The sequence below is a fragment of the Passer domesticus genome, chromosome 18 (genome assembly GCF_036417665.1).
Source record: "Passer domesticus isolate bPasDom1 chromosome 18, bPasDom1.hap1, whole genome shotgun sequence".
Lineage (NCBI taxonomy): Eukaryota > Metazoa > Chordata > Aves > Passeriformes > Passeridae > Passer > Passer domesticus.
In genome coordinates, this window is record NC_087491.1 from 10,319,522 (window position 1) to 10,344,791 (window position 25,270).

The 25,270-nt window shown below is 49.9% G+C and overlaps 1 protein-coding gene and 1 long non-coding RNA gene across 4 annotated transcripts in view; one reads left to right on the plus strand and one right to left on the minus strand.

The window, feature by feature from the left end:
* OLFM1 (olfactomedin 1) overlaps positions 1–12,605 on the plus strand; it is a 34,529-nt gene extending 21,924 nt beyond the window's left edge. For 2 of the 3 annotated variants that reach the window (XM_064393893.1, XM_064393892.1), the window contains exons 4-6: positions 635–854; positions 7,688–7,794; positions 10,793–12,605. In XM_064393893.1, the coding sequence (XP_064249963.1) occupies positions 635–854; positions 7,688–7,794; positions 10,793–11,467 (1,002 nt within the window). In that variant the 3' untranslated portion in view covers positions 11,468–12,605. Of the gene's footprint in view, positions 1–63; positions 437–634; positions 855–7,687; positions 7,795–10,792 lie in introns of those variants that run through there. The other variant, XM_064393894.1, reaches the window with a different exon arrangement.
* On the minus strand, positions 12,214–15,790 carry LOC135283291 (uncharacterized). The gene is made up of 2 exons (XR_010349135.1): positions 15,662–15,790; positions 12,214–13,021 (listed from the first exon to the last, which is right to left on the minus strand). It is a non-coding gene; the product is annotated as an uncharacterized LOC135283291 (long non-coding RNA).
* Between the last annotated feature and the right edge of the window lie 9,480 nt (positions 15,791–25,270).

Consider the following 25,270-nt stretch of genomic DNA (forward strand, 5'->3'; position numbering starts at 1 on the left):
CTATCTATATAAGGCAGGTTAGTGAGCTAGATCCTCAACAGTATTTCATTTTCTTGCTTACAGGGCTAACTAAAAAGCAAGTTTTTTCAATGCTGCAGTGACTGAAGAAGCAGTTCACTCCCATGTAACCATGAAAAGAGGGCCACAGAGCATTTTGCACCATGCATTGATTTTTTTGATTATTTTCCAAATTAGCACCATATCTCACTAAGGAACCTTGAACCACACAACCGAGATCTTCCTTTGCATGCAATTGTAGATGCATTTCATGAATAGTTTGAAACCCTTGTCAATGCATATATATCTTATTTTCTTTTATTTTTTGGAAAGAAAAAAAAGAAAAAAAAAATCAACAACTCTTTGTGTATGTGATCTGAAGCATGTAACCCTAAGATGTTGCATTCTAAAAATGACAAATAAAGGCCTTTCCCAAATATTTTGGTGTTCTGCAGCCTGTTTAATATGTTCTTGCCAAGACATCATTCGGACCAAAAATAATAATTGAGCTAATTTTAATGCTAATAATTGTGGGATATGTGAACATTTCGCTCCCATAGGAAGCACCCAGGTCAAGGCAGAGTGTTGCAGATTTTTGCACGCATAGCACTGAACCGAGCTTATTTTAACCTTGCAGGCAATAAAAGCGAAAATGGAGGAACTTAGGCCTTTGATACCAGTGTTGGAAGAGTACAAAGCCGATGCCAAATTGGTATTGCAGTTTAAAGAGGAGGTCCAGAATCTGACGTCAGTTCTAAACGAACTCCAGGAGGAGATTGGCGCCTATGACTACGAAGAGCTTCAGAACAGAGTGTCAAATCTTGAAGAAAGGCTTCGTGCATGCATGCAAAAATTAGGTAGGCTCAGAACCACCACGGTGGCTCCACGGCCACCGGCGCCAACGCACGCATCCCGGCCGGAGGCAGAGATGCCCCGCTGGACATCTGGTGCCGTGCCCGGCCGCGAGGGATGAGCTCCACACAGCCAGGGGCGATCCTGCCAAGAGTGATGCCACCAGGAACATTCCTCCTGGGAGTAGTCCTGCCCAGGATTACTGGCAGGAGCAATGCTGCTCGTGGTGTGAGCGCTTCAGGATCCTCCTCTCCTCTCCTCTCCCTCTGGAGGGAGCGGGCGTGTGGGCGGCGCTTGCATAAGTGGCAGCTCACGCTTATGCAAAGCCAACACTTGCACCCCTTTTGCTTCTGCATCCCTGGACCTGGTCCGTCAGCAAAGGGCTCTGCTCGTGGTGGGGGGTGTGGGGCTGTGCCTCGGTTTCCCTCGGTTTCCTTTCTTTTTTTTTGCATCTTGCCAATCCCCCCGGAGCAGAGCATGAGGAGCTGGGGCGCGGTGTGGTCCTGTCCCTGCACGGGATGGGAATCCTCCCTCTCCCGTTCCCCGAGGGAGCAGGGAGCCATTTCCACCAGGCTGCTGCCAAACCACCAGGGACTCATCTCTGACCTCATCCAGAGGGTTTGAATTGACTGAAACTCCTGGGGCAGTTGTGGGGAGGCTCAGCTGCCGCCAAACCCAACGCGTGACCCCAAACACAGGGGGAAGGAGGAGGGCACTGCCTTCCACAGCTGCAAGGACTCTCTGCACCATTTGTTGGGCCAGCTCTGACTTGATTTAATTTCTCCTTCCATTATTGACTTTCTTGCCACGCCATTTAGATAATCCAAACACATTAACTGCTCTGCAGTCTATTTTGGTAGCACATACGAAATTACACTCTCAGGTAACTTCACGGAAGATCAGATCTCTTCTGAGCACTTGATATCCTTGGCAAGGTAACGCTTTGTTTCTCTCTTGGCTCTGCTGCTGGGGTTGCTTTTGCTTGTTTCTAGATGCCTCCACACTGTGAGCAGCCACCTCCCCTCCATTCCCTCTGCATTCCCATCCTCTGGTTCCTTGGACATCCCTTGCAGGCTCCATCTCACCCAGAGAGTAAAATTCCCATTTAAATGTGGATGCTCAGAGTGTTTGAACAAGTCAGGCACTGGGGTACCCTTGGGACAGGTAAAAACCCCCTGGCCAAGAGAGATCAGAGTTGGATTTCTCATTAATTAATGAGTGCTGGTGCCCCAGGTTTGGTTTGAGAGCAGGACAGGCTGGGATCTCTGCCCCTTTCTGTTGTCCCTCCCCTCAGCCCGTGATGGTCACAGGGAGGGAAATTCTGTCCTTGCCCTCACCCTCTTGAACTTCCCCCTGAAAGCCTAATGGGGACAGGACTGGGCTGGAGTGACCTGGTCCCCAATTCCTGGAGCTTTATCAGCTGGGCAGAATAGGAAGAAGGTGGGAAGATAAGGAAGGATGAACAGGTAAGAAGGAAAGATAAGAAAGGAGAACAGACCCAGGAGGGTGGGGTGGACCAAGGGCACACAGAGACCTCCTGGCAGCCCCACATCCCCTGCAAATGCATCCTCTCATCCCTCCCCTGGTGAAGGTGCCCAAGGAGGGGTCCCCTTGGTGCACCCAGAGCCTTCAGCCCTTTCCTTGACGAGGAGGAGGAGCTGTGGGTCACAGAGAGAGGGAGCAGCAGGAACAGGGATTTGAGGCTTTAAACTTGGGACAGTTCTTTGACAAATCCATCCTGGCCCCCACAGCCCTCTCCACCCAGGGAAGCTGGGACAATCCTCCCACTGACCCTGGGCAGGCTTGAAGGAGTAGCTCCCAAACCATTCAGGGCTCCAAAAAATTAGGATTTGCTCCTGGACCATTAACCCTTTCTGCTCATCCCATCCCTTCACGCTGAGGTCCAGCTGGGACCAGCAGCCCAGGTAAGAAGGAGGCAGCTAGGGATGCTGAGCTCTTGCAGGTAACCTTGTCTAGGAACTTCTGGGTGTTTTTTTAAATATTTTTGAGTCTTTAGCTAGGCTTTTTGTCTTCTTCCCGCCCTTGCTGTCTCTCTGGGGTCAGGGCAGCTCTTTTGCAGCAGCCCTGGGTGCTCACAGAGATGGATTCTGTGCCTCCCAAAGGCTCATCCCAGAGGATTTGCTGCTAGCTCGGGAAGCTGATTTATTTGGTCACTTAAAAGAAACAGCACGGATTGAATTTCCAATGCTGTTTATCTCTCTGGTGTGTAAACCACTGGAAATGGTTGCTAATTGAGTTAAATTCAGATAACAGCCTTACAAACGCTTTGCTGCCACACAATGAGGCCCTGATTGCTGAGGATTTCACTTTGCTGCAGGTTTTCTGCTCAGCTGGGCTCGCTGATGTCTCAAGGAGAAGGTTCTGGTTGGGAGAAAGGTTTTCCTGCTGCTCCCCTGGAGCGTGTGTGCCCCAGACAGGGTCAGGGAGCTGCTGCAACAAGCACAGGCCAAGGGGAGGGGAGGGATGTGCCACATTCCCACCCAGTTCACCTCTCCCAGGGAGCTCTGAGCCTTGGCAGTGCCTTTTCCTTGGCCAAGGTCCTGTTTTGCATTTTGGGTTTCCTAAGCATTATTGATGGATCAATAGTGAAAACACTTCCTGACCCTGGCATGTGTGTGGAGGGGGAAAAAAAAGAATCAATAATGGCAGCTTCAATCTGTGTTTCTGTTTACACTCCTAAAGATCCCTATTTATACAGGGATTTTCGCCTTTCCATTAATGTTCCTAAGAGGAAGTGCAGGGCTTGGCACTCCTTGGGTCTAGGGGGAATTGAATCAGGCAGGACGAGATTTCCTTGGGAAAAATCCTGGTGCAGGGATGGGGATGGAGCCATCCCTGATGGTTTTGGGATGGGGATAGGAATGGGGATGGAGCCATCCCTCATGGTTTTGGGATGGGGATGGAGCCATCCCTCATGGTTTTGGGATGGGGATGGAGCCATCCCTCATGGTTTTGGGATGGGGATGGAGCCATCCCTCATGGTTTTGAGATGGGGATGGTTTTGGGATGGGGATGGAGAGCAATCCCTGATGGTTTTGGGATGGGGATGGAGAGCAATCCCTGATGTTTTTGGGATGGGGATGGAGAGCAATCTCTGAGGGTTTTGGGATGGGAGTGAAATGGGGATGGAGCCATCCCTGATGGTTTTGGGATGGGATGGAGCCATCCCTCATGGTTTTGAGATGAGGATGATTTTGGGATAGGGATGGAGTCATTCCTGATGGTTTTGGGATGGGATGGAGACATTCCTGATGGTTTTGGGATAGGGGTGGAGTCATCCCTGATGGTTTTGGGATGGGGATGGAGAGCAATCCCTGATGGTTTTGGGATGGGGATAGGAATGGGGATGGAGCCATCCCTGATGGTTTTGGGATGGGGATGGAGCCATCCCTCATGGTTTTGGGATAGAGATGGAACAATCCCTGATGGTTTGGGGATGGGGATGGAGCCATCCCTCATGGTTTTGAGATGGGGATGGTTTTGGGATGGGATGGAGCCATCCCTGATGGTTTTGGGATGGGGATGGAGAGCAATCCCTGATGGTTTTGGGATGGGGATGGAGAGCAATCCCTGATGGTTTTGGGATGGGGATGGAGAGCAATCTCTGAGGGTTTTGGGATGGGAGTGAAATGGGGATGGAGCCATCCCTGACAGTTTTGGGATGGGATGGAGCCATCCCTCATGGTTTTGAGATGAGGATGATTTTGGGATAGGGATGGAGTCATTCCTGATGGTTTTGGGATGGGATGGAGACATTCCTGATGGTTTTGGGATAGGGATGGAGTAATCCCTGATGGTTTTGGGATGGGGATGGAGAGCAATCCCTGATGGTTTTGGGATGGGGATGGAGAGCAATCCCTGATGGTTTTGGGATGGGGATGGAGAGCAATCCCTGATGGTTTTGGGATGGGATGTTCTCACCCAGGCAACAGAGGCAAGATCCAGGCAGAGCTGAGCTGCCACAGGGCCATCCCTGCCCTGGAGGGCTGGGATTGGGATGGGGATTGGGATCAATGTTGGCTTCCTGGGAAGCTGGAGCAGGGCAGGATCCCGGCTGTGGCAGCCCAGGAGGAGCTGGTGCCTGTGCGTTGGTGGAGGAGCTGCTGGGAGCTGCCAAGCGGGACTTGTGGGCAGGAGCCAGAGCTGGAGAGGAGGTGGTGGCACCCTGGGAGGAGGGGAGAGCCAGTCCCACCCGCTCCTGCTGGAAAATTCCTGGTGCAGCTGAAGGAAGGGGCTGGTGGGGATGCATTTCATGGGGGTGCAGGACAGAGGGACGCTTGGGAAAGGCTGATTGTGGCCAGGAGAAAGGAGCTGAATAGCTCTGGGCGAAGAGGAGTGAAAGCAGCTCCTCTGTGGGGCTCTAAAACCTGCTCCTCTCAGGTTTCCCCTGTCCTGGGCTCCTGGGTGAGCAGGATGTGCTTTTTCTGTCCCTGAGTGACCTGGAATTCCCACAGAATCCCATCTGACAGGAGTGGGGCTTGCAAAGGGCTCAGCTGCTGATACTCTGAGTGTGCTGTGGATCTCCTCAGGTGGGTGAGGATCCCAGGGGCTGGAGCTGTCCATGCCTGGGTGGCAAACCCAGCAAAGCTAACTCAGGATCTCCAAAACCCATGTTAAATTCCCCCCAGCAGCCTGGGATGCATTTACAGCAGGAGAGAGAAGAACCCTCCTGCATTGCTGAGGAGCTGGGCTGTGTGTGCCTCTAGCTAAACGTGTAGATGTTGCAAACAACACTGGTTTACCCTTATCAGCTGCTGCTGCTTTTTTTTTAATTTTTTTTTTTTTTAATCAATGAGGTTTTATAGCACGCTCCTCTCCAGGGAAATGGGAGGAAGAGATGAAGTGACAGCAATGTAGGGCTGTGATAATGGAAGGCAGATCTGGGATTAGGAGAAGGCTGGACCCCTGCAAGACATAAAAATTATTAAAATTTGTTATTTTTATCCACTGCATCTCTCTGCTCTCCCTCTGAGCTGGGAGGTTTGGGGTGCAGCAAATTCCTGTGCCTTGTGTCTCAGCAAAGCTCAGCTTTTTGGGGGCACCTCTCTTGGTCTGCGTGGGTCTGGAGGCTGTGGGGGCACCAATGGTGCCCTTGGTCGTGTCTTGCTGTGCACATCAGGAATTTCTTCCTCTGTTTTGTGCCCTGGGCTAAGGGGATCCCTTTGGCCACAGCTCCGAGCTGAGGCAGGCAGATGTGTCTGATCAGGAATTACAATGCAGGTGAGAACAGGCCAAGGAGAGAGGCAGTGAGAGGGATTGCAGGGTTCTGGGAGTGCTCAGGGTGCAAAATCTATGATTCTATGAAGGTCAGGTTGGACAGCAACCCGATCTGGTTGAAGACATCCCTGCTCATTGCAGGGGGCTGGACTAAACGACCTTTAATGGTGCCTGATAACAAACCATCCTATGATTTTAATTTGGAGCAGGATGACCTTGTCCTGAGCTGGCAGAGCTCTCCCTGTGTTCCTGCAGCACCTGCAGGGGCTCCCACCTGCAGCCCAGCCCTGGGTCCTGCTGAGCAGCAACTGCAGTGCAGCACCCAGAGCAGCTTCTCCAGCCCAGCACTGCCACCTTCCCCTTCCCCAGCCTGCCAGAGGCTCCCGCATGGAAAGGAGAACTCAGGAACCACCTCCTGAACTCCAGGAGCTGCCTGTCCCCTGCTGCCTCTGCCCTGGATGTGGCTGGGTTTTAAATGAGCTCTCCCTGCCCAACAGGACATCCCCCACCAGCCCAGCCCCTCCCGAGGCATCTTCATCTCCTCCCCTGTCACTCCTCACTGCACTCGGGTTAAATTTTGGTGGGGCAGGGGACCAGAGTGGCAGCTCTGCTGAAACTTGGGGATATTGTTGGGAAAAGGAACTGGGATGTGGCTGCACCTTCCAAGCTGGGGCTGCAGCATTCCAGATCCATGGGCAGCCCCAGAGAGGTGCTGGGACAGAGCCAGGGCTGGGAGATGAGCTGGAGCAGAGGTGCTGCTGCTTCCCCTCATATTTAGGCCTTGAAAACCCAGCGAGGTGCTGAAGTGGCTCCCTGAATCCAGCAGATTTGGAGCACCTGGGTGTGCCTCAGACCTGGCTCACAGTGCCCTGCCCACCCCTGTGCTGGTGAGAGCTGGGCAGGATCCTCAGGATGCTCCCACCCTCATCCTGCTGTGTGGGGTTCCTGTCCCACAGCTGGCTGGAGCATCCACCAGGACCAGGACAGGGACAGGGACAGGGTTCTTATCCCAGAGCTGGCTGCAGGATCCACCAGGACAGGGATGAGTTCCTGTCCCAGAGCTGGCTGGAGAATTCACCAGGACAGGGACAGGGTTCCTGTCCCAGAGCTGGCTTGAGGATCCACCACTCTCTCCTGAGTGTGCAGCACAAGGGGCAACATGGCAAGCAGCTGGTAAATTATCTTTGCAGGCAGGAGATTTACATTGTGGGCCATTTTCCACCTTCCTCTTTTCTCTCCTCTTCATAACCCGTAACAAACAGACGTTTCCAGCAGGGCTGGAACAGCCACGGTGCCTTTTTCCCTTGGCTGCCGGATGAGAGCAGCTCCTCAGCTCCTGCCTCCACCTGCCTGCTGCTCTCATTCTCCATTCTGTGCTGCTCCCAGCTCGGCTGCCGCAGCAAAGCTCCTTTTCTTGGGGACAGCCATAAGGACAATTGTCATTAAGAGGTGTGAAACAAACAAAAGCATCCGACACTTGTTCCTGACCTGATTCCCCGTAATTAAACCGAGCCTCGGCAGGGCAGGGGGGAGCGGTGGGATGGTGCCGGTGCCCCTCAGGGGCTGTCGTGGTGCTCACCAGCCTTCCCCTCTTTTCCAGCCTGTGGGAAGCTGACGGGAATAAGTGACCCGATCACAATTAAAACCTCGGGGTCCCGCTTTGGATCGTGGATGACGGATCCTCTGGCTCCTGAGGGAGAGAACAAGGTAAGAGTGTGACAGCATCACCCGTGTGGCTGAGGACAGTGAATATTCACCCCTGTGCCCTGGGAAACCCGGGGAATGTCCTCATCCACCCCACGGGGCTCTGCTGGCAGCAGGAGGGGCTGAGCATCCCCCAGGCAGGGAGGATGAGGAGAAGCTGAGCAGCCCCTGCACTGCTCCCTTTTCTGGGCAGGTGGAACTCATTGATGAGGGTCCACGGGCTCAGAATTGTCACCACGAGGTCTGTGTGGCAAAAAAAAGCAAGTATTGGGTTTCTAATCTGTGTTTGGCAGCCAGGAGGGAGCTGGGGCTGAGCAGAGGGACCCGTGGTCCTGGTCCCTGCTGCTCTTCTGCTGCCAGCACCACTGATAATGTCATCTCCTGCACTGGCCCTCCATCCTCCACCTTCATTGCTGTGAGGAATTAACTGACTGCAACCAGAGAGAGAGAGATTTGTTTTGCTTTGTTTTGGTCCTTTATCTTTTTTTTCCATTCAGACCATTCAATTTTGATCCCAAGGAGGTAGGAGGCCAATAACTGGCTGAAAATCAATCCCAGCTCCCCATGACTGATGGAATGGAAAATATCTCGAGTGTTTGCTGAGGATTTGCAGGCAGCAAAACAAAACAAAAAGCAGAAAGCTTGGCTGCCTGTAATTCCCTCCTGCATGCAGCATCCTTCAAAGGATAAAGGCACCAGCAAGGGCTGGATTAGGGCACCTATTTTGGGATCTGTGCCCTGGCATCAGCTCTGTAGCTGAGAGAGGACAAGGGATGCTCTGGAGAAGTCACCCCTGGGTGGTTTCTTTGAAGGTGACTCGAGTTGTCAGGCTCTTTCCCTCCAGCAGCCAACTGGTTGGCACTGGTTCCCCAATTCAACACTTCCATATTTTACAGTTATTAAGCAAAATTTCACCTCCAGCCCAAATAAAACCCTGCTTAGAGATGAGATGGGAAGGTTTTACCCACATCACAACCCGTTTTGCTCAAGAGAGGGGACAGAATTGTCCTCTTCAGGCTGTGCTTGCTCCTTCCCTTGGCACTAAAACAATTTTCAGCCAAAGCTGGTGGTTCAGATGCTAAAGATCCTCTGTCTCTTCAGAGAGTTTTGTCTCAAACCTCTATTTTTTGGGGGTTTTTTTTAGCCATGCCTTTTTCTGCAGCGTATTTTTGTTGCACAAGTAGGCTGCAAACTGGAGCTGGAGCTTCCCAAGCCTCTCTGTGTATTTAATATATAAAACCTGCTGGGAATTTTATTAGGAACACACCATTAAGTGAAGTCCATTGGCTGCTCAGCAGAGTGGGAAAGTGAGGATGGGCAGAGCTGGGCAGTTCATCATCCCCAGCTGCTGTCCCCGAGCCCCAGGAGGGGTTTGGTGCTCCTGTGATCATTTGTCCATGTCATGAAACCACGGAACACAACTGGGGGAGATTTGTGAGTGCTGTGGGAGCAGCAGGATGCTGAGAGCTGGGCTTGCTCTGTGTGGGTGCTCAGAGCCAGCTGCTGTGATGGGACGTCGTTCATCCATCAATCCCTGCTCTTCCAGAGCTTGGGATGCTCTTGGGTCCTGCAGCCCCTGCATGGTGACACAGGGCTCTGCTGGGCTCTGAAAACCAAACACAACCCATTTGCATGTTGAATTTTTAATACCAGATAATGAAATGGGAGCAGCAAAGAGAGAGTCATGTTTTGGATATTTTTTCCCTTATAATTTCCTCAAACTGGTTCAGCTGAAGCTGAAGTTTCATTTCCAGCTCTGGCTGTTCTCTGGTGCTTTTGCAGCCACCCCCAAGCCCAGCAAGGTTTGGGGCTGAGGGTCAGAGCCATTTGCCACACATCCATTCCCCACCTCTGCAGCCTTTCCAGGGAAGCAGTGACAGAAGGCTGAAATTCCCTCCAAAGTTTTTGGAGACCCCAGTTGACTTCCCAAAGGCAGCAGCCAAATGTTGGGCTGCCCTTCTCAAAGACTGATGATCACACCCCAGACACAGAGCTGTCAGATTTTGCAAGGGGTTTGCAGAAGAAATCTGCACTACATCACCCAAACCTGCAGCCTTAAAGGCTTCCCTCTTGCTAAATTTACCTTTTCTCCTTCCTAAATTTACCTTTTCTCCTTCCTAAATTTACTTTTTCTCCTTCCTAAATTTACCTTTTCTCCTTCCTAAATGGCTCTTACAGAAAGCAGCTCTCTCATTTTCAGGCAGCAACTGCATCCAGAATGTCAGTGGCTGGCTGGATATTTCTTGTGGATATTAACTGCACAGCTTGGTCATTTGCCTCAGAATTGGTTTCATATAACAAAAGCTTTTTTTTTTTTTAAGGAGTCTAGACAGTGTCCCCAGTGAACTGGCACTTAAATGATGATCTAAAATCTCTCCTCAATCTACCCAGAGCAAGATTTAGATGTCTTTGTCTCTTATATTTCAGCAACCTCACTTTAAGCTTTTGATGCAGCAGTGTATGATTTTTAAACCAATATGGACTTTTTGCCTGAATTTGCCTGACAATGAGTGATTGCATCCCTCGCTCCCGCATTCCAAATTAATGGAGTTGTGCACAGCAGCTGCTGTAATTTACTGAGTGCTACCGCGGGAAGCAAAAGCAGCAGCAGCACAGAAAATGCTGGGTTTAGCCAGGGAAAAGCTGCTAATTGCCCTCGGGAAGAGAGGGAGGTGCCAGCCACCAGCATTCCCAGGGGAGCACTTAAGCCAAGGAGATATCAGGTTATCCCCCAGGGAAAGCTTTGCTCTTGGGTTGATTCCGTGGCTGATTTGGGGGTCCAGAAATTGGGGTTATTTCTGGATGTAGTTGACAGATGTTGGCTGGATTCGAAGCCAGATTGGACGGGATTTGGAGCAGCCTGCTCTGGTGGAAGGCGTCCTTGGCAGGGCTGAGTTTTAATCTCCATTCCAAACCATTTTATGACGATTCCACGACTCCCGGCTGTGGATTTCTCTCCCAGAGGCGATCCCTAACCCCACCCCGTGTTTGCCCTGTGCAGGTTTGGTACATGGACAGCTACCACAACAACCGCTTCGTGCGCGAGTACAAATCCATGGCGGACTTCATGAACACCGACAACTTCACCTCCCACCGCCTGCCCCACCCCTGGTCGGGCACGGGCCAGGTGGTCTACAACGGCTCCATCTACTTCAACAAATACCAAAGCCACATCATCATCAGGTTCGACTTGAAGACGGAGACCATCCTCAAGACGCGCAGCCTGGACTACGCCGGCTACAACAACATGTACCACTACGCCTGGGGCGGCCACTCCGACATCGACCTCATGGTGGACGAGAACGGGCTCTGGGCCGTCTACGCCACCAACCAGAACGCCGGCAACATCGTCATCAGCAAGTTGGACCCCAACACCCTGCAGAGCCTGCAGACCTGGAACACCAGCTACCCGAAACGCAGCGCCGGCGAGGCCTTCATCATCTGCGGCACCCTCTACGTCACCAACGGCTACTCGGGCGGCACCAAGGTGCACTACGCCTACCAGACCAACGCCTCCACCTACGAGTACATCGACATCCCCTTCCAGAACAAGTACTCCCACATCTCCATGTTGGACTACAACCCCAAGGATCGGGCTCTCTACGCCTGGAACAACGGGCATCAAATCCTGTACAACGTCACCCTCTTCCACGTCATCCGCTCCGACGAGTTGTAGCCCGGCCTTGGTTAGAAACTGGGTTTAGGGGGGGAAGAATAAATAAATTAATTAAAGTGAAAATTTAAAAAAATAATAATAATAAAAAGGAAAAAAAAGGGAGAAACTAATTTAAAAAAAAGATGCTATTAAGGAAACATACTTTAAATAAGTAAACATATAAACAGCTGCCAAAATTAAGACCAACATCATGGAGGATTATTCAGCATAAGCCTGACAGATCAGCATTACCTCTACATTTCTAGAAGTCTGGCCCTGTGTTATAGACTCACGAGTAACCGTGTACCTGCAGCTGGAACTGCACTCAGAGAACCACTTCAGTTTGGGGTTTTGTTTTGTTTCTGTTCTGATAGCAAACCTAGAGAACATCCTCAAGCAGTAAGGCAATGACTGTTGGAAGTTCACCCTCGGGAGCCTCGCTCTCCTCCGTGTGTGGCTTGCATGGACATTCCCCCGGCGTCACGGGCAGCTGTGATGGATGTGTGGAAAGGAAAAGCAGGAGAAGCTGACCCGTGAGGAGCTCTGGCTGTCTCAACAAGACCTATCACAGGTTAGTTTTCTTTGCCTTCCATTGCAGCTACTGTCTCTCTCAACTGTGTTCTTGTCACTTAGATTAACTGTGCTGAGACCCGAAGTAGCTCATGGATCTGTGTCTTAGTAACTTATTAAACACGATGGTTTAAGTATGTATTATGAACAAGTTGTTGTACCCATATTGTTTGAAACTTATGTATTCAGCAACTATATTGTATAATGTATGTCTGTTATTTACCAGAGGTGGCAAAACTTTGTATGTCCAGTTTATGCAATGAATGTTGTAAATGCAATGATGTAGTTTGGATTTAATAAATGATGGTTTTTTCGTTTCTAAAAAGGCAAAAAAAAAAAAAAGGTCAGTGTTCACCCTTATACACAGGTAACCAATTTCATGTTGATAATTACAGGAATATTCTCTTACTGTTATCTATCTACATAGCATTATGGTGGTTGGAAATCGCTTCCGTGGAGATTCTGTGGCAGCAGATTCCCATGGGAAGCTTTGTTTATGGAAGTGTGAAGGTAATTAATTTTTTTTTAAGAGGAAAACTTTGTACTATCCACAGTTATCTAAGGAACAATAAAACTATTAGGAGACTTCCCTGCTTTGTTTGTTGTCTTCTCTGTGTGAGTGAGCCAGTGCAGGGGAGGGAGAACAGGAATTTTTGGGGAGGGAAAATGGAAAAAAACAAAGCAGTGTAGTGTGGTTTCTCAGATTAAACCACAAGCACCGAGCAATCCTCCCTGTGAAGATGTTCCAGGCAGTTCCACGGGGCTGAGCCTGCCCCGTGTCAGCTCTGCTGCTCTCACTGAAGCCTTGGCTGGATGCAGAATGGGGACAGCTCTCTGAGGACTCATTCCTCTGCTGCACTCTGTAATTCCAGCTCTCTGGACTGCCAGCTTTGTGGAGAACTTTGCTGTTTAGCAGTGCTTTTCCCTCCAAGAAGCTCAAAAAGGGGGGCTGGAGATCCACGCTGTAATTGGCAGCAGTATTGATCCTCAATGTGCAGGAGAAATCTGTAAAGCCAAAAAGCAGGAAGGCACCTGCAGTAATTTCTATTTAATTAATGTATTTCTTCAGTGCAAACTCACTGAAGGGCAGCACACTGCTGTTGTAAGGGCTAGAGTGGATCCAGGGGTGCTGCAATCGATGGGACAGAGGATGATGATGGCACCAGGGCTGGGCTCTGCACTGGAACTGCTCCTGCCCAGCTCCTCGAGGGCTTTAGGGTGGAAAAGTGGGAGGGAATCCTGGCTGTACCAGGTGCTGGATTGCTTTTTGGTGTGGTTTATTGTCCCAGCAGCCAGGCTTTGTGTCATCCATCCTAGAAGGTGTTCTAATGAGGGGGTGGTTCCTCTCCAAGAGCCAAATCTCACACAGAGAGAGATGGGACCCCAAACCTCACACAGAGATAGATGAGACCCCAAACATCACACAGAGAGAGATGGGACCCCAAACCTCACACCAGAGAGAGATGGGACCCCAAACCTCACCCCAGAGGGAAATGGGAGCCCAAACATCACACAGAGAGAGATGGGAGCCCAAATCTCACACAGAGAGAGATGGGATCTCAAACCTCACACAGAGAGAGATGGGACCCCAAACCTCACAGCAGAGGGAAATGGGACCTCACACCTTACAGCAAAACCTCTGGTGTTGACATCATTTGTCCCAGCCAGCATGTCCAGTTCTGGGGACAGGTTTCAAGCAGAGCACAGCCCATGGCAGGGCACCACTGAAACCTGCCCAGCCCACCCTGGCACACCAACACCACCCCATGCCAGGTTCCCTGCAGTCAGCGTGGTCATTAGACAGGAGTCGAGGACAAAAGAACACGCCTGCTTCAAAACATCGATCTGCAAAAATAAATTGAATTACAGAAAGGCAAAATAACGCTGTTTGCTTTAGGACACGGCTACATTTAGATTCTAATTTTCCGAGTGCAATTCATTTAAGACAAAGGCTCCAGAGCACAAAATGTCCTTGAAGGCAGCAGAGCAGGAGCAGCTCCTGTGTAACATGTACCCAGAGCTAATGAGATGAGAGAAGTGCTTTGAGGGGTGTACCTTTGTCCTATTTGCCTGTAGTGCAATATTCTATAAATGGATGCCATATGGCCGTACACTTAATGGTATGGATCAGATTGGAAGTGGATGAGCCACTCAAAGACAAGAACGTCCCAGAGGATTGCTTTCTATAGCCTATGACTTCATTATTTGATGCACGAGGCTTGTTGGTCCAAATTTAGTGCTGGGAGTCAGTGAGCTGCTTCAGAGGAACATCTGACCATAGTTCTGTGTGTGTGTTTAGGTGGTGTTAATATTTGCCGAGGTATTCCTTGGGAAGCCCTGCTCCAGGCCTTTGGGAGGCTTGGTGCACAAGCCAAGCTGCTCCCAGCCCCACCAGATGAGTTCCAGCTCCACAGCTGGGACAGGTTTGATGCAAAGGGAATTTTTTTATGAATGACAAGATGAGGGGGAATGGGTTACACTGAAATAAAGGAGATTTACATGAGATATTAGAGAGAATTTTTTCCTTTGAGGGTGGAGAAGCCATGGCAGAGAGAAGCTGTGGCTGCCCCTGGATCTCTGGAAGTGTCCAAGGCCAGGCTGGACAGGGCTTGGAGCCACAGTGGAAGTTGTCCCTGCCCAGGGCAGGGGTGGGATGAGGTGATCTGTAAGGTCCCTTCCAACACAAACACTCCATGGTTTAATTTTGCCTTCACCCTGAGTCAGAGGGAGCAGTGTCCTCCAGCTGGGCCACACCTGCCTTGGGATGAAGGGGGCACCTGGTGGGATTTGCTCTCATTCCTGAACTTCACCAAGCCATGATCCTGCCCTGCCCTTGGCTCTGATCCATCCCCCTTCTCTGGAGCCCTCAGCCCATCCCAGGGGATCCTGCCCAGCTCTGGGCAGTGAAATGCAGCTCAGGACAGTGAAATGCAGCTCAGGGCAGTGAAATGCAGCTCAGGGCAGTGAAATGCAGCTCTGAGCCATAAAATGCAGCTCTGAGCCATGAAATGCAGCTCAGGGCAGTGAAATGCCCCCCAGCCTGTCCCAGAAATTAAATGAAGCTCACCCAGCACCTGGCCCAGAAGCCAGGCAGAAACCTTGGCTGTTTAGCATCATCACAACTCTGAGCTAAAAATTTCCCTTTCTTCCTTTGCTGTTACTTCCCTGACCTTCATTAGTTCTGCAAGCACCAAGTGCTGAGCCCATATGGAGACAGTTATCATAAAAAACTGAATCCTGGCCCCTTAATTAGCTCCTCATTATCTGAGAGCTCCATATTGAAGCATTAAGAACTTGCGGAGCAATTTGTTGAGTTTCCAATTAAAACTTTTTTAGAATTGTTGAGCCTTTTAATACTTTGTGTTTACAAATTGGCTTGGACCCACACCAACACACACACTTCCTTCACTGGGGAAATATAACTGAGGAGCTGCTCGTTATTTATGTAAAACCCCAGGTTTTAATAAAGTCATAAACCATGTCAATGAGGCTGCTCTTTTCATACCTGATACAATAGAGATGACTCTGAATGAGTGCAGAGGAGTTCGAATCATTAAGAGGGCAATTAGAGGCTGATTTCCTAATAACTCCACTTTTACAGCACTGTAAAAACAAATGTACACATCCCTCTTTATATTAATTTACCTTGGATGTGCTCCTGCCTGTTGACAGGTCCTGAGACCTTCTGTTCCAGCACTTTGCAGCCTCAGGATCATCAGGAATAAATAAAAGCCAGCTGGGCATGGATTCTGCTCAGTGGATCACACCAGCTGGGAGCTGGAGGAGCGCAGCTACAAACACAGGAGGAAAATTTGGTCTCCTTTGAAGCACAGATGGGTCCATGGGCAGAATTACCACGGTGGCCAAAAATTTGGGGAGGTGAGTGAGCACTTGACAGGGCCAGGGAAGAAAATCTGCAGAGAAGGGGAGCAGTGGCTCTGCTGGCCTGGAGAGGGATGAAGGGATGTGCTGAAAACCTCTCAAACGTGGCTCCCAAGCTTTTGGAAAGGATGGCCACACTCCCATCACACCCATGAGGATAAAGGAGGGTGCAGCAGAACAGGCAGCAGCCCTCAGGGGTTTAACTCACCCCAAATCACTTCTTCCTCCTGAAAAACAGACCCAGGAGGAGGAAATTCCTGGCTGTCAGGAATATATTGTGTAACCACCACAGGAGGAGAGGGGGTTTTGGGGTGTGGCAGAGCTGTGACAGCCTCAGGAGCCACAACCTGAGCTGGGCTTTTGTTCCCTGCACTTGTGATAATAAAGCACTTATCTTCTCTGGGATGTTGTAAAGCCAGAGCTGATCTGGATTGAACATGTCATTTGTATTCCCACGCTGGTTTTCAAGCAAATCTGTCAAATCAAACCCAAAAAAAGGAATGAAAAGAGGAGTGATTGCATAAGGAATAGCCTGGGCGGGCAGCTGTGGTCACTGATGGCTCTGGTGTCCTTGGAGAGGAGGCAGAAGTGACCCTCAGGATCAGGGGTGGGACAGGGAGCAGCACCCCAGACCAGCTGGAACCCCTCAGGGCCCCTGACAAGGGCTGAGCTTTTCCTCACCCTCCTTCTCCCTTTTTGCCCTGGCTTTTAGAGAACCTCCCCGCCTCAAGGAGAATTTTCCCATCCATCACATTTTGGCACTTTCTGAGCTCCCAGAAAAGGCGTCTGCAGGCAGAGCAGCACCGTGGGCCCTTCCTCAAACCCTCCCAGCACCAGAGGCCTTGGGGAGAGGGAACACAAATCTGCCATCTGTGGCACTTCAGCATTTCCCAGTCAAATTGCACCAGCCCTGTCACTCTGAATGAATATTAGAGCTCTTCCTCTCCCACCAAACTGGCCCTGGCATTCTGGAATAAAACACACACCCTGTGGCTGCAAAGGGTCACCCCGGGGGCTGGCAGCGACCCAGGGAGGTCCCCTCTGGAAGGAGGAGCTCAATTAATTAAAGTTTGATCGCAGTTCTGCAGCTGGGGATTTTAAATCAGCAGCTGGGCAGGAATTCGCCAGTGATGCTGGCTGGGAGGAGCAGGCAGGCAGCTGTGCCCTGCTGTGGGAGCAGAATCCAGGGAAAATCCACTGGATGGGCAAGGAAGAGCATGGGATCAGCTGGCAGCAAGCATTTGGGGTGGTTTTGCAGGTGTTTGGTGTGTTTGGAGTGGTTTTGCAGGTGTTTGGGGTGTGTGTGTGGTGTGTTTAGCATGGTTTTGCAGATGTTTGCAGGTATTTGGTGTGTTTGGGGTGGTTCTACAGGTGTTTGGTGTGTTTGTGGTGTATTTGGATGGTTTTGCAGGTGTTTGCAGGTGTTTGAGGTGGTTCTGCAGGTGTTTGGGGTGTGTTTGGGATGGTTCTGCAGGTGTTTGGGGTGTGTTAGTGGTGTTTGGTGTGTTTTTGCAGGTGTTTGGTGTGTTTGGGGTGGTTTTGCAGGTGTTTGGTGTGTGTTTGAGGTGGTTCTGCAGGTGTTTGGTGTATTTGTGGTGTATTTGGATGGTTTTCCAGGTGTTTGGGGTGGTTCTGCAGGTGTTTTCAGCTGTTCCCTGCACTCCCAGCTCAGCCCTCGCTGCTCCAGCAGCAGAGGAGGGTGAAGCTCTGCAAACCAGCAGGGCTCTGTGCCCAGATTCCAGCCACAACACTTGCTTTGGAAAACTCGATAAACCAGAGGGGAAAAAAACCCAAAAAAACCTGTCAGCCGTTTAATTACCAGCCCTCATCACTGCACCACCACAATTTCCTATCCCTGCTCCCCACACGGGCTCAGCACTGTCCCGGAGGGGAGCCAGGGCTGGCAGCCCCTGCCCCAGGCACGCACAAAGCCGGGATAAAGAGCTGGGAAATGTTCCAGCCCTCGGTGGAAAACCAGCTCGAGCAGATGGGAGCAAACCTGCGGCAGGGCAATCAGCGAAGGGTCAGCAGGAAATTTGTCCTGGGGGTGGTGGTGGCTAATGGACTGTGTGAGCAGCTGAAATGCTCGGTGAGAGCAGAGGCTGCTGCTGGAAAGGGGCCACCAATCTGCACAGCTCTTATGTGGCTTATTTCAATGAAAAATTTAAAAAAAATTACATTTATAAATGATAAATTTATAAATAATTTATATTTAAATGATAAATAAATTGTCAATGCTGGAATTGCTGTGGATTAAGGCAATCCATGGCACATGAAGTTCTTGGTGAAAGCAGAGGCCACCAATCTGCACAGCTCTTATGTACTTTATTTCAATGAGAAATAAATTTTATTTAAATTTATAAATGATAAATTTATAAATTATTTAAATTTAAATGATAAATAAAGTGTGAATGCTGGGATTGCTGTGGATTAAGGCAATCCACAGCAGATGAAATTCTTGGTGAAAGCATAAGCGGCCGCTGGAAAGGGGCCACCAATCTGCACAGCCCTTATGTGGTTTATTTCAATGAGAAATAAATTTTATTTAAATTTATAGATGATAAATTTATAAATTATTTAAATTTAAATTATAAATAAAGTGTGAATGCTGGGATTGCCGTGGATTAAGGCGCAATCCATGGCAGATGAAATTCTTGGTGAAAGCAGAGGCTGCTGCTGGAAAAGGGCACCAAAGCTGCACAGCTCTTATGTGGCTTATTTCAATGAGGAAAAAAATATTTAAATTTATAGATGATAAATTTATACATTATTTAAATTATAAATAAAGTGAGAATGCTGGGATTGCCATGGATTAAGGCAATCCACGGCAGATGAAATTCTTGGTGAAAGCAGAGGCTGCTGCTGGAAAAGGGCACCAAACTGCACAGCTCTTATGTGGCTTATTTCAATGAGAAATAAATTTTATTGAAATTTATAAATTATAAGTGTATCAAAAATTTAAATTTAAATGATAATTAAAGTGTGAATGCTGGGATTGCTGTGGATTGAGGCAGGATTTTTGTGGGTGCTCTGTCAGGTCAAGCACCCACTTGGAGCCTCACAGGAGTCCTCCAGCACTGCAGAAAGTCCTGATTTGGGCTGGATTTGGTTTCATGGATTCCTGGATTGGTTTGGCTTGGAAGGGACAGTAAATCTCACCTCCCTCCACCCCAGAGACTTTTCCCCAACCCAGATTGCTCCAAGCCCTGTCCAACCTGCCCAGCTGCAGCTGGAACTCCGTGGAACTGTGGTGGTCATTAATTGCCTCCTTCCCTAATGAAGGGAAAGGAGAACACTCCATGAGAACACACCCAAAAATGTCCTTGAACGAGGAACAAGAACTGCCTGGAAGTGGAAGGGAGAAAAAGTACAAACCCAAGGAGCTCAGAGCACTTCATCCCATAGCAACAAGCCCGTTCAACAGGAGGAGCATGTTCACAGCAGAGCCCTAAAAAAGGAGCTGTTAAAATAAACATTGGCATATCTCACACCTCCCTCTTCCCTGAAGGAGGCTCCCTGGAAACACATGTGGACAAACTCAGGAAGGGAAGGAAAATAGGGATGAAGGGGGAGATGAGAGGTATTCTAATTAAGTGCTGGAATTAATCTCTGTTGTCTTTCAGTATCTAATAAGTTTAATGATTTGGTGTCTCTGTTGTTCACTGATGAATCCAGAGTCTCTTACAGAGCATCTGGTCGTGTTATCCCTTTGTTTTTTTCTATCCTGAAACACTCCATGAGTTTCTGTGGAGCTTTTGCCCTACATTTCACATTTTAGGCAGGTGACAGAGGCCCCATAACCCCTCTGCGAGCACCCCTCAAGTTCCAGGGGGTTTTCCCTGCTTTATGTGTGTTGCTGCGCTATGTGGAGGGATAAAAAAATCCCATTTTTTCTTTTATGAACTGGAATAAAACTCCTGGAGCCTTTACAATCCTGTGCTGGCCCTGCTGAGGCTGTCCTAGGGTGGGTACTTTGAGCAGCAAAGGTCTCTGCGCTGGGAAATCCATTTAAATTCTGGGAAATCCATCTCCCCTCCCTCTGGGCATGCAGCCCCTCACAGGCACAGCTGGGGGGGTCACAGATGATTTTTGGAAATCCCAAAATGTCCTGCCTGCATGGAGGTATCTCACATGGGCTCCAGTGACACTCCAGAGTCAGGTTTGCACGTGCTGATCTCCCAGGAAAAGGCAGGATAATGGGATTTTGGAGTTAACATCCCACTTGCACTTCCATCCCTTCCTTTTTCCCCCTCCTTTTGTTTTATCTTCGGATCAGGGCAGGCTCAAACACCAACACAGCAGAGCAACTGGAAATGTGATCAGAGAGCAGGGCAGTGATGAGACAGTTCATCTTCCCTCCACACACAGCACTGAGGAAACCGCTGGGAAATAAAAAAAGCTCCAATAAATCAAATTGTTCCTGCTGTGGAAGCAAAACCAGCAGCAGGTGGAGGGGGAAGTTTGCTCTGACTCCCGTTCCTGGGATGTTGTGGGTTTTTCCATGCTCAGTCCCAGCAGCAGGGCTTGGGAACGTGGGAGACAGCCAGGCCTGGAAAGCCTCATTCCTACTGAATTCCCTCCTGTGCTGAAGTGTGGGCTGTCATCCACACCTTTAGAACATTCACACTTTTGGGATAATTCCCTTTCACCCTGGGAATGGGTTTAACTCTCTCGTGGGGCTGTTTCCAGCAGAATTCAGTGGGCAGCAAGAACAGCCAGGTTCTCCCTGCTCACCCACCATTCTTCATGGAAAACACGGGTGCTGAGAGAGTTCCCCCAAAACCCAGCTGCTTCTGGAGATGGGAGCAGGCTGGTTTGTCACCTGCACCCTGGGGAAGGTCCCCAGAGGGGTGTCCTGGAGGTGGCAGAGCCCTCCCTGTGATGTATTTTCTCCTTCAGCCAGGTCTTCAGAGCTCTCAGAGAGCCTATCACACCTGAGATAGCCCAGCTACCTCAAATGGAATAAAATCAGCAGGATGGCTTCTGAGGTAGTGCTGGAAACAGGAAAGTTGTAATAAAAGGCAAAATAACAAAGCTCTTTACAGAGAAAGCCTGAGCTAGGAGCAAGAGGTTCTTGCTCCTGCTAAAACACCCCACAAAAGCGATTATTTTCTTTGTTCTCTTCTTTTTCTAGTGAATTGCTCAGGTGGGATCTTTTGGCTTCTGTCCAGTGGGCAGCCCCAGGTTTGAGGTGAAGCCCCCAAGGTCCTATGAGGTGTCTTTTTACCAAATTGAGGAGAGAAACTTCTGGGATTTTTTTTCCTTTTTAAGGAGACAAAGGATAATTTGGTCACTCCATCAACAGGGAGCACATTCCTGCACCCCCTGCCCTCCAACCCTGCAGGACAGAGCTCCAGCCCCACGCTGCAGCTTGGACACTCCACCTCCTCTTGCATAATCACCAGGCTGAGGAAAAATAAAAAAGCACCTGATAAAACTTCCCACTCCCACGCCCAACCCACCCCAAAGGGCTCCTGGCCCTGGTGGAACAGAAGATTGTGAGACTGCCAGGAATAGGTGGCAATCAAATAATGAATGCTGCAGCCCACTCCCATCTGCCAGGGAAAAATCCTGCCCGAGGGAAGCCGGGAGGGATCCTGCTCCTGCATCCTCCCCGGGCACCTGCTCCATTCCCCACCTTACATCCCCAGCAGGGTGGGCAGAGCTTTTCCCGAGGCAGGAGGAATTGCTGGGTGCAGATGGGAGTGCTGGAATGCAGACATCTGGCTGCCACCGCCACGTGTTTGCTTCATAACGCGATGTTGGCAGTGCTGGGTGAAAACATTGAGGGAAAACAAAGCCAGACACTGGGAGGGGGGGAAAAAAACGTGTAAAACTTTGGAATTCAGTATTGTGCTGCTTCGAACATCATTGAGTGGGTTTGGAGTAGAAAACAGCAAAGACTGTTTCTGCTAGTAGAAAAAATCAGCAAAAATCAATGTATGAATCAGGGACCCTTTGCAGCAGCTGCACTGACACAGCTGTGGCTGCTCCAGCGGGTGTGGGACCACCCTCAGATCCTGTTTTAGGGCAGATCATCAGCTCTACGGACTCAAATGTCCCCAGGCTGGCTCTTGCCCAGGTCCTTTGGGTGGCTTTGCTGTGCCCTGGGTGGAGCTGGGCTGAGCAGGGTGGTGATGTCCCCACCAAAGCCTGGATTTGCAGGTGCTTGTGTGGGTTTGTTAAAGGGGGTTGGATACATGACTTCAGCTCTCCACCAGCCATGGTGGTGCAGTCAGCACCCCTGGGTGTGTTTAACAAAGCCTGGATGTGGCTCTGGGTTGAGTTGAGGCGTTGGGGCTGGGTTGGACTCGATGACCTTGAAGGTCTCTTCCAACCCAGTGATTCTGGGAATTCTGGGAATCTCAGAGCACACCTGGCTTGGACTGGAAGGTGAGAGCAATCCCATGGGATTTGGGATGGTGTGCAGGACTGGTATAACCACCAGAGGCAGGAAAAGAACCAGTTAGTCCCAAAAATCCTTTCCCTCAGCTGCTTTTGTCTCCTGCACCTGACAAGCTGCAGCACCACAAGCTCCAGGTGATTTATGGTGGGTCCCCAGGAGAGAGGGAGAGGCAGGAGCAGCTCCACTTGTGAGTGAGCCCATCATTCCTGGGAATGTGAGCATTTCTAGGCATTTCTTTACCTCTTCAAGTGTTGCCCTTGCTTTTCAACTCTGTGGTTGTGTTATCAAAGCCATGTTGGGAAAACGCAGCGCTGGGTCAGGGCAAACACAGCCCCCTTGCCCTGCCAGGGCTTTTTAAAAGGCTGGGAATGTGAGTTTCTGAGGAGCTGGTCCTGAGCAGAGACCTTGCATGTGTACAGAGAGTGCTGATTCATCCGGCTGCCACTGGAGACAAAAGAACATCTAATTAAGTCACCCGTGTATAAATAAACGTACAAGGTACAAGCTCAGGAGCACACAACAGCCCTGGAAAATCTCAGAAATGCACAATGTGCTTTTCCTCTCTCTGACAGGGCTGGAGCTCACCTCTGGGACCATCCTTTTGTTTAGAAATATCAAAGAATGGGGGTTTTTTCCCGTATTATTTTTCTGTTGCAGTATTAGTTTTTTTTACATCAAAACTCAGTAATTTCCTCTTTCCCTGCAGTTCAGCTGAGTCTCAGGTACCAAGGCTTTGATAACCCTCCAAATACTCCAGGCAGGGCTCACTTCCAAGGGTGTGTGGGGTCTGCATCCTTTTTTTGGAAGAGGGGAAAAACAACGCCAAGATCAATAAAAACAGAGCAATTAACTGCTGCTCTAATTGCGGCACTGATGGCCAGGCTGATGTGCCCGCAGCTGCGGGACAGCACCGGCTCTTTGTGTTAATTAACCTCATTAAAGGCCCTTGCATTGGGCTCAGAAAGGGGTGAGACCCTGCACAGTCCAGAGGGGGAGTTGGGAATTATTATTACTATTATTATTATTATTATTATTATTATTATTATTATTATTATTTCCAGCAATCCCCTCTTCATGGGGTGGCTGTGGGGGCTCCCTCTGCTCCAGCCTCCCAGGATTTCCCAGCTGCTGGAGGTTGCCTGACATTTCCCCACCCTGAGCTGAGTTTTCCTGGCCTCTGGACGTGCACAGGCACCAACCCTTCCCCGTGGAAGTCTTGGCCATAAACCCGTTTATTGTTATTTTTACAGCCCTTTCCCTCCTCTCGCTGTTAGCGCACCGAGAGGTGCCTTTGTTGTGTTTTGAGGCAATTAGTTGTGATGGCATAACGAGGCTGATAAATTACCACCCTGGCCAGGAGCTTTGGGGGGTTTGTGAGGAAAGAAATCCCTCGGTGTTCTCCTTCTGAGGTTTTTTATGGTGCCTCGAGGGTGACAGCAGGAAAAATCACGGGAGGTGTCGCTGCCCAGAGCAGGGGGATGGGGATGAGATGATTTTTAAGGTCCTTTTCCAACCCAAACCAGTTTGGGATAATGGGAAGAATCCTTGCCCACCCTGGGCCCATCCTGGTGGCCCTGCCCAGGAGGAGGTGACTGTGCCTTGCTGGAGACAGTGAATTAAAGCAGGATGGCTTTTGCCAAGGACCTTTTGTTATTGAGGCAGCAAAGCACGAATCGTCTCCAGGAGTTTGGCTGATTAAAAGTGAGAAGATCTGAAAGCTCTTGCAAGTGAGTAATAATAATAATAATAATAATAATAATAATAATAACAACAACAACAATAATAATCACCTCTCCCTCAGGCTGCTCCATATGGTGGGCTGGGAGATTATAATTAAATCCATAATCTGTGCACCCCCTGCTGCTTTTTGGGGGTGATGCTGCTCCAGCCCACGTCCCACGCTGGCTCTGCAGGAACTGTCACAGTCCCAGGCTCAGAGGCAGCTGCCTAATTGCACCAGCAATGTTTTTTCAATTTTTCCTACATTTCCTCCAACTGATAAGGTCAAGCCCACCTTGAGGACAGCTGCTCTGCTGTCTTTTCCTCTTTGGGATCCACGGAGGATGCAGCTGCTCTGACCTTTTACATAAACCTCGTTAAAGGTGACCAAGACATGCACAAAATGTATCTCCCAGAGCAGTTTGAAGGGAGTGCTCTGGGTGTATTTTATTTGTTGTGCCAGGTGTCCCAAAGGATCCCTCACGGGGGGCAGGGCTCTGGCTGCTTCCAATGGAAAATGAAAGTAAGGATAGGCAACCTGCAGGAAGAACATCCCTGCTAAAACTGGAATTTTATGGCTTGAAAAGGAAAGGCAGAAACAGCAACCAGCCTACTCTGGGCTCTTCAGCTAGGCTGGTTTTTTCTCCAATTTTTCTTTTTTTTTTTTCAAGTTGGGATTAACTCTGCTGAAGGAATGAAAAATTAGGCTGGATTTTCCAACGTGTCCTTGCAAGGCCATTGCTGTCACCTGGTGGAGACTTCCAAGGGCTTGGCCATGGTCCAGGTGTGAGGCTGGGAGCTCCAAAATGCCCCTGGGAGGTCCTGGCTCAGCAAACCAAGGCCACCAACACCACGAGCTCAGGGCCTGTTCTGCAAGGGAGGAACCAGAGTTGGGACCTGGTGACTGCAGAGAGCTACACTGACCCATTTTCCTCTGGCTGATGGATACAGGCACTGGGAAAAGCTCCATAGCAACTGGATGTGCACAGTTTAATTATGAAATCCCCACGGTGCTCCCTTGTAAAGATAAATGGATCCGGGATATTTTCCCCCCTCGCAGCCATTAGGAAAGGTCTATATTTAGAAGGTCCTGTCCCACTTTGCCTTGTGCCAAACAGCAGCACAGCCTGGGGAAGGGCAGGGATGGGATGAGCACGTCCAGGACAGCACATGGAACATCCTTCCAGGAAGCTTTGGGAGCCTGAGGAACCTGCTGGTTATCCCATGGCATTTTGGGTGGTTTTTCC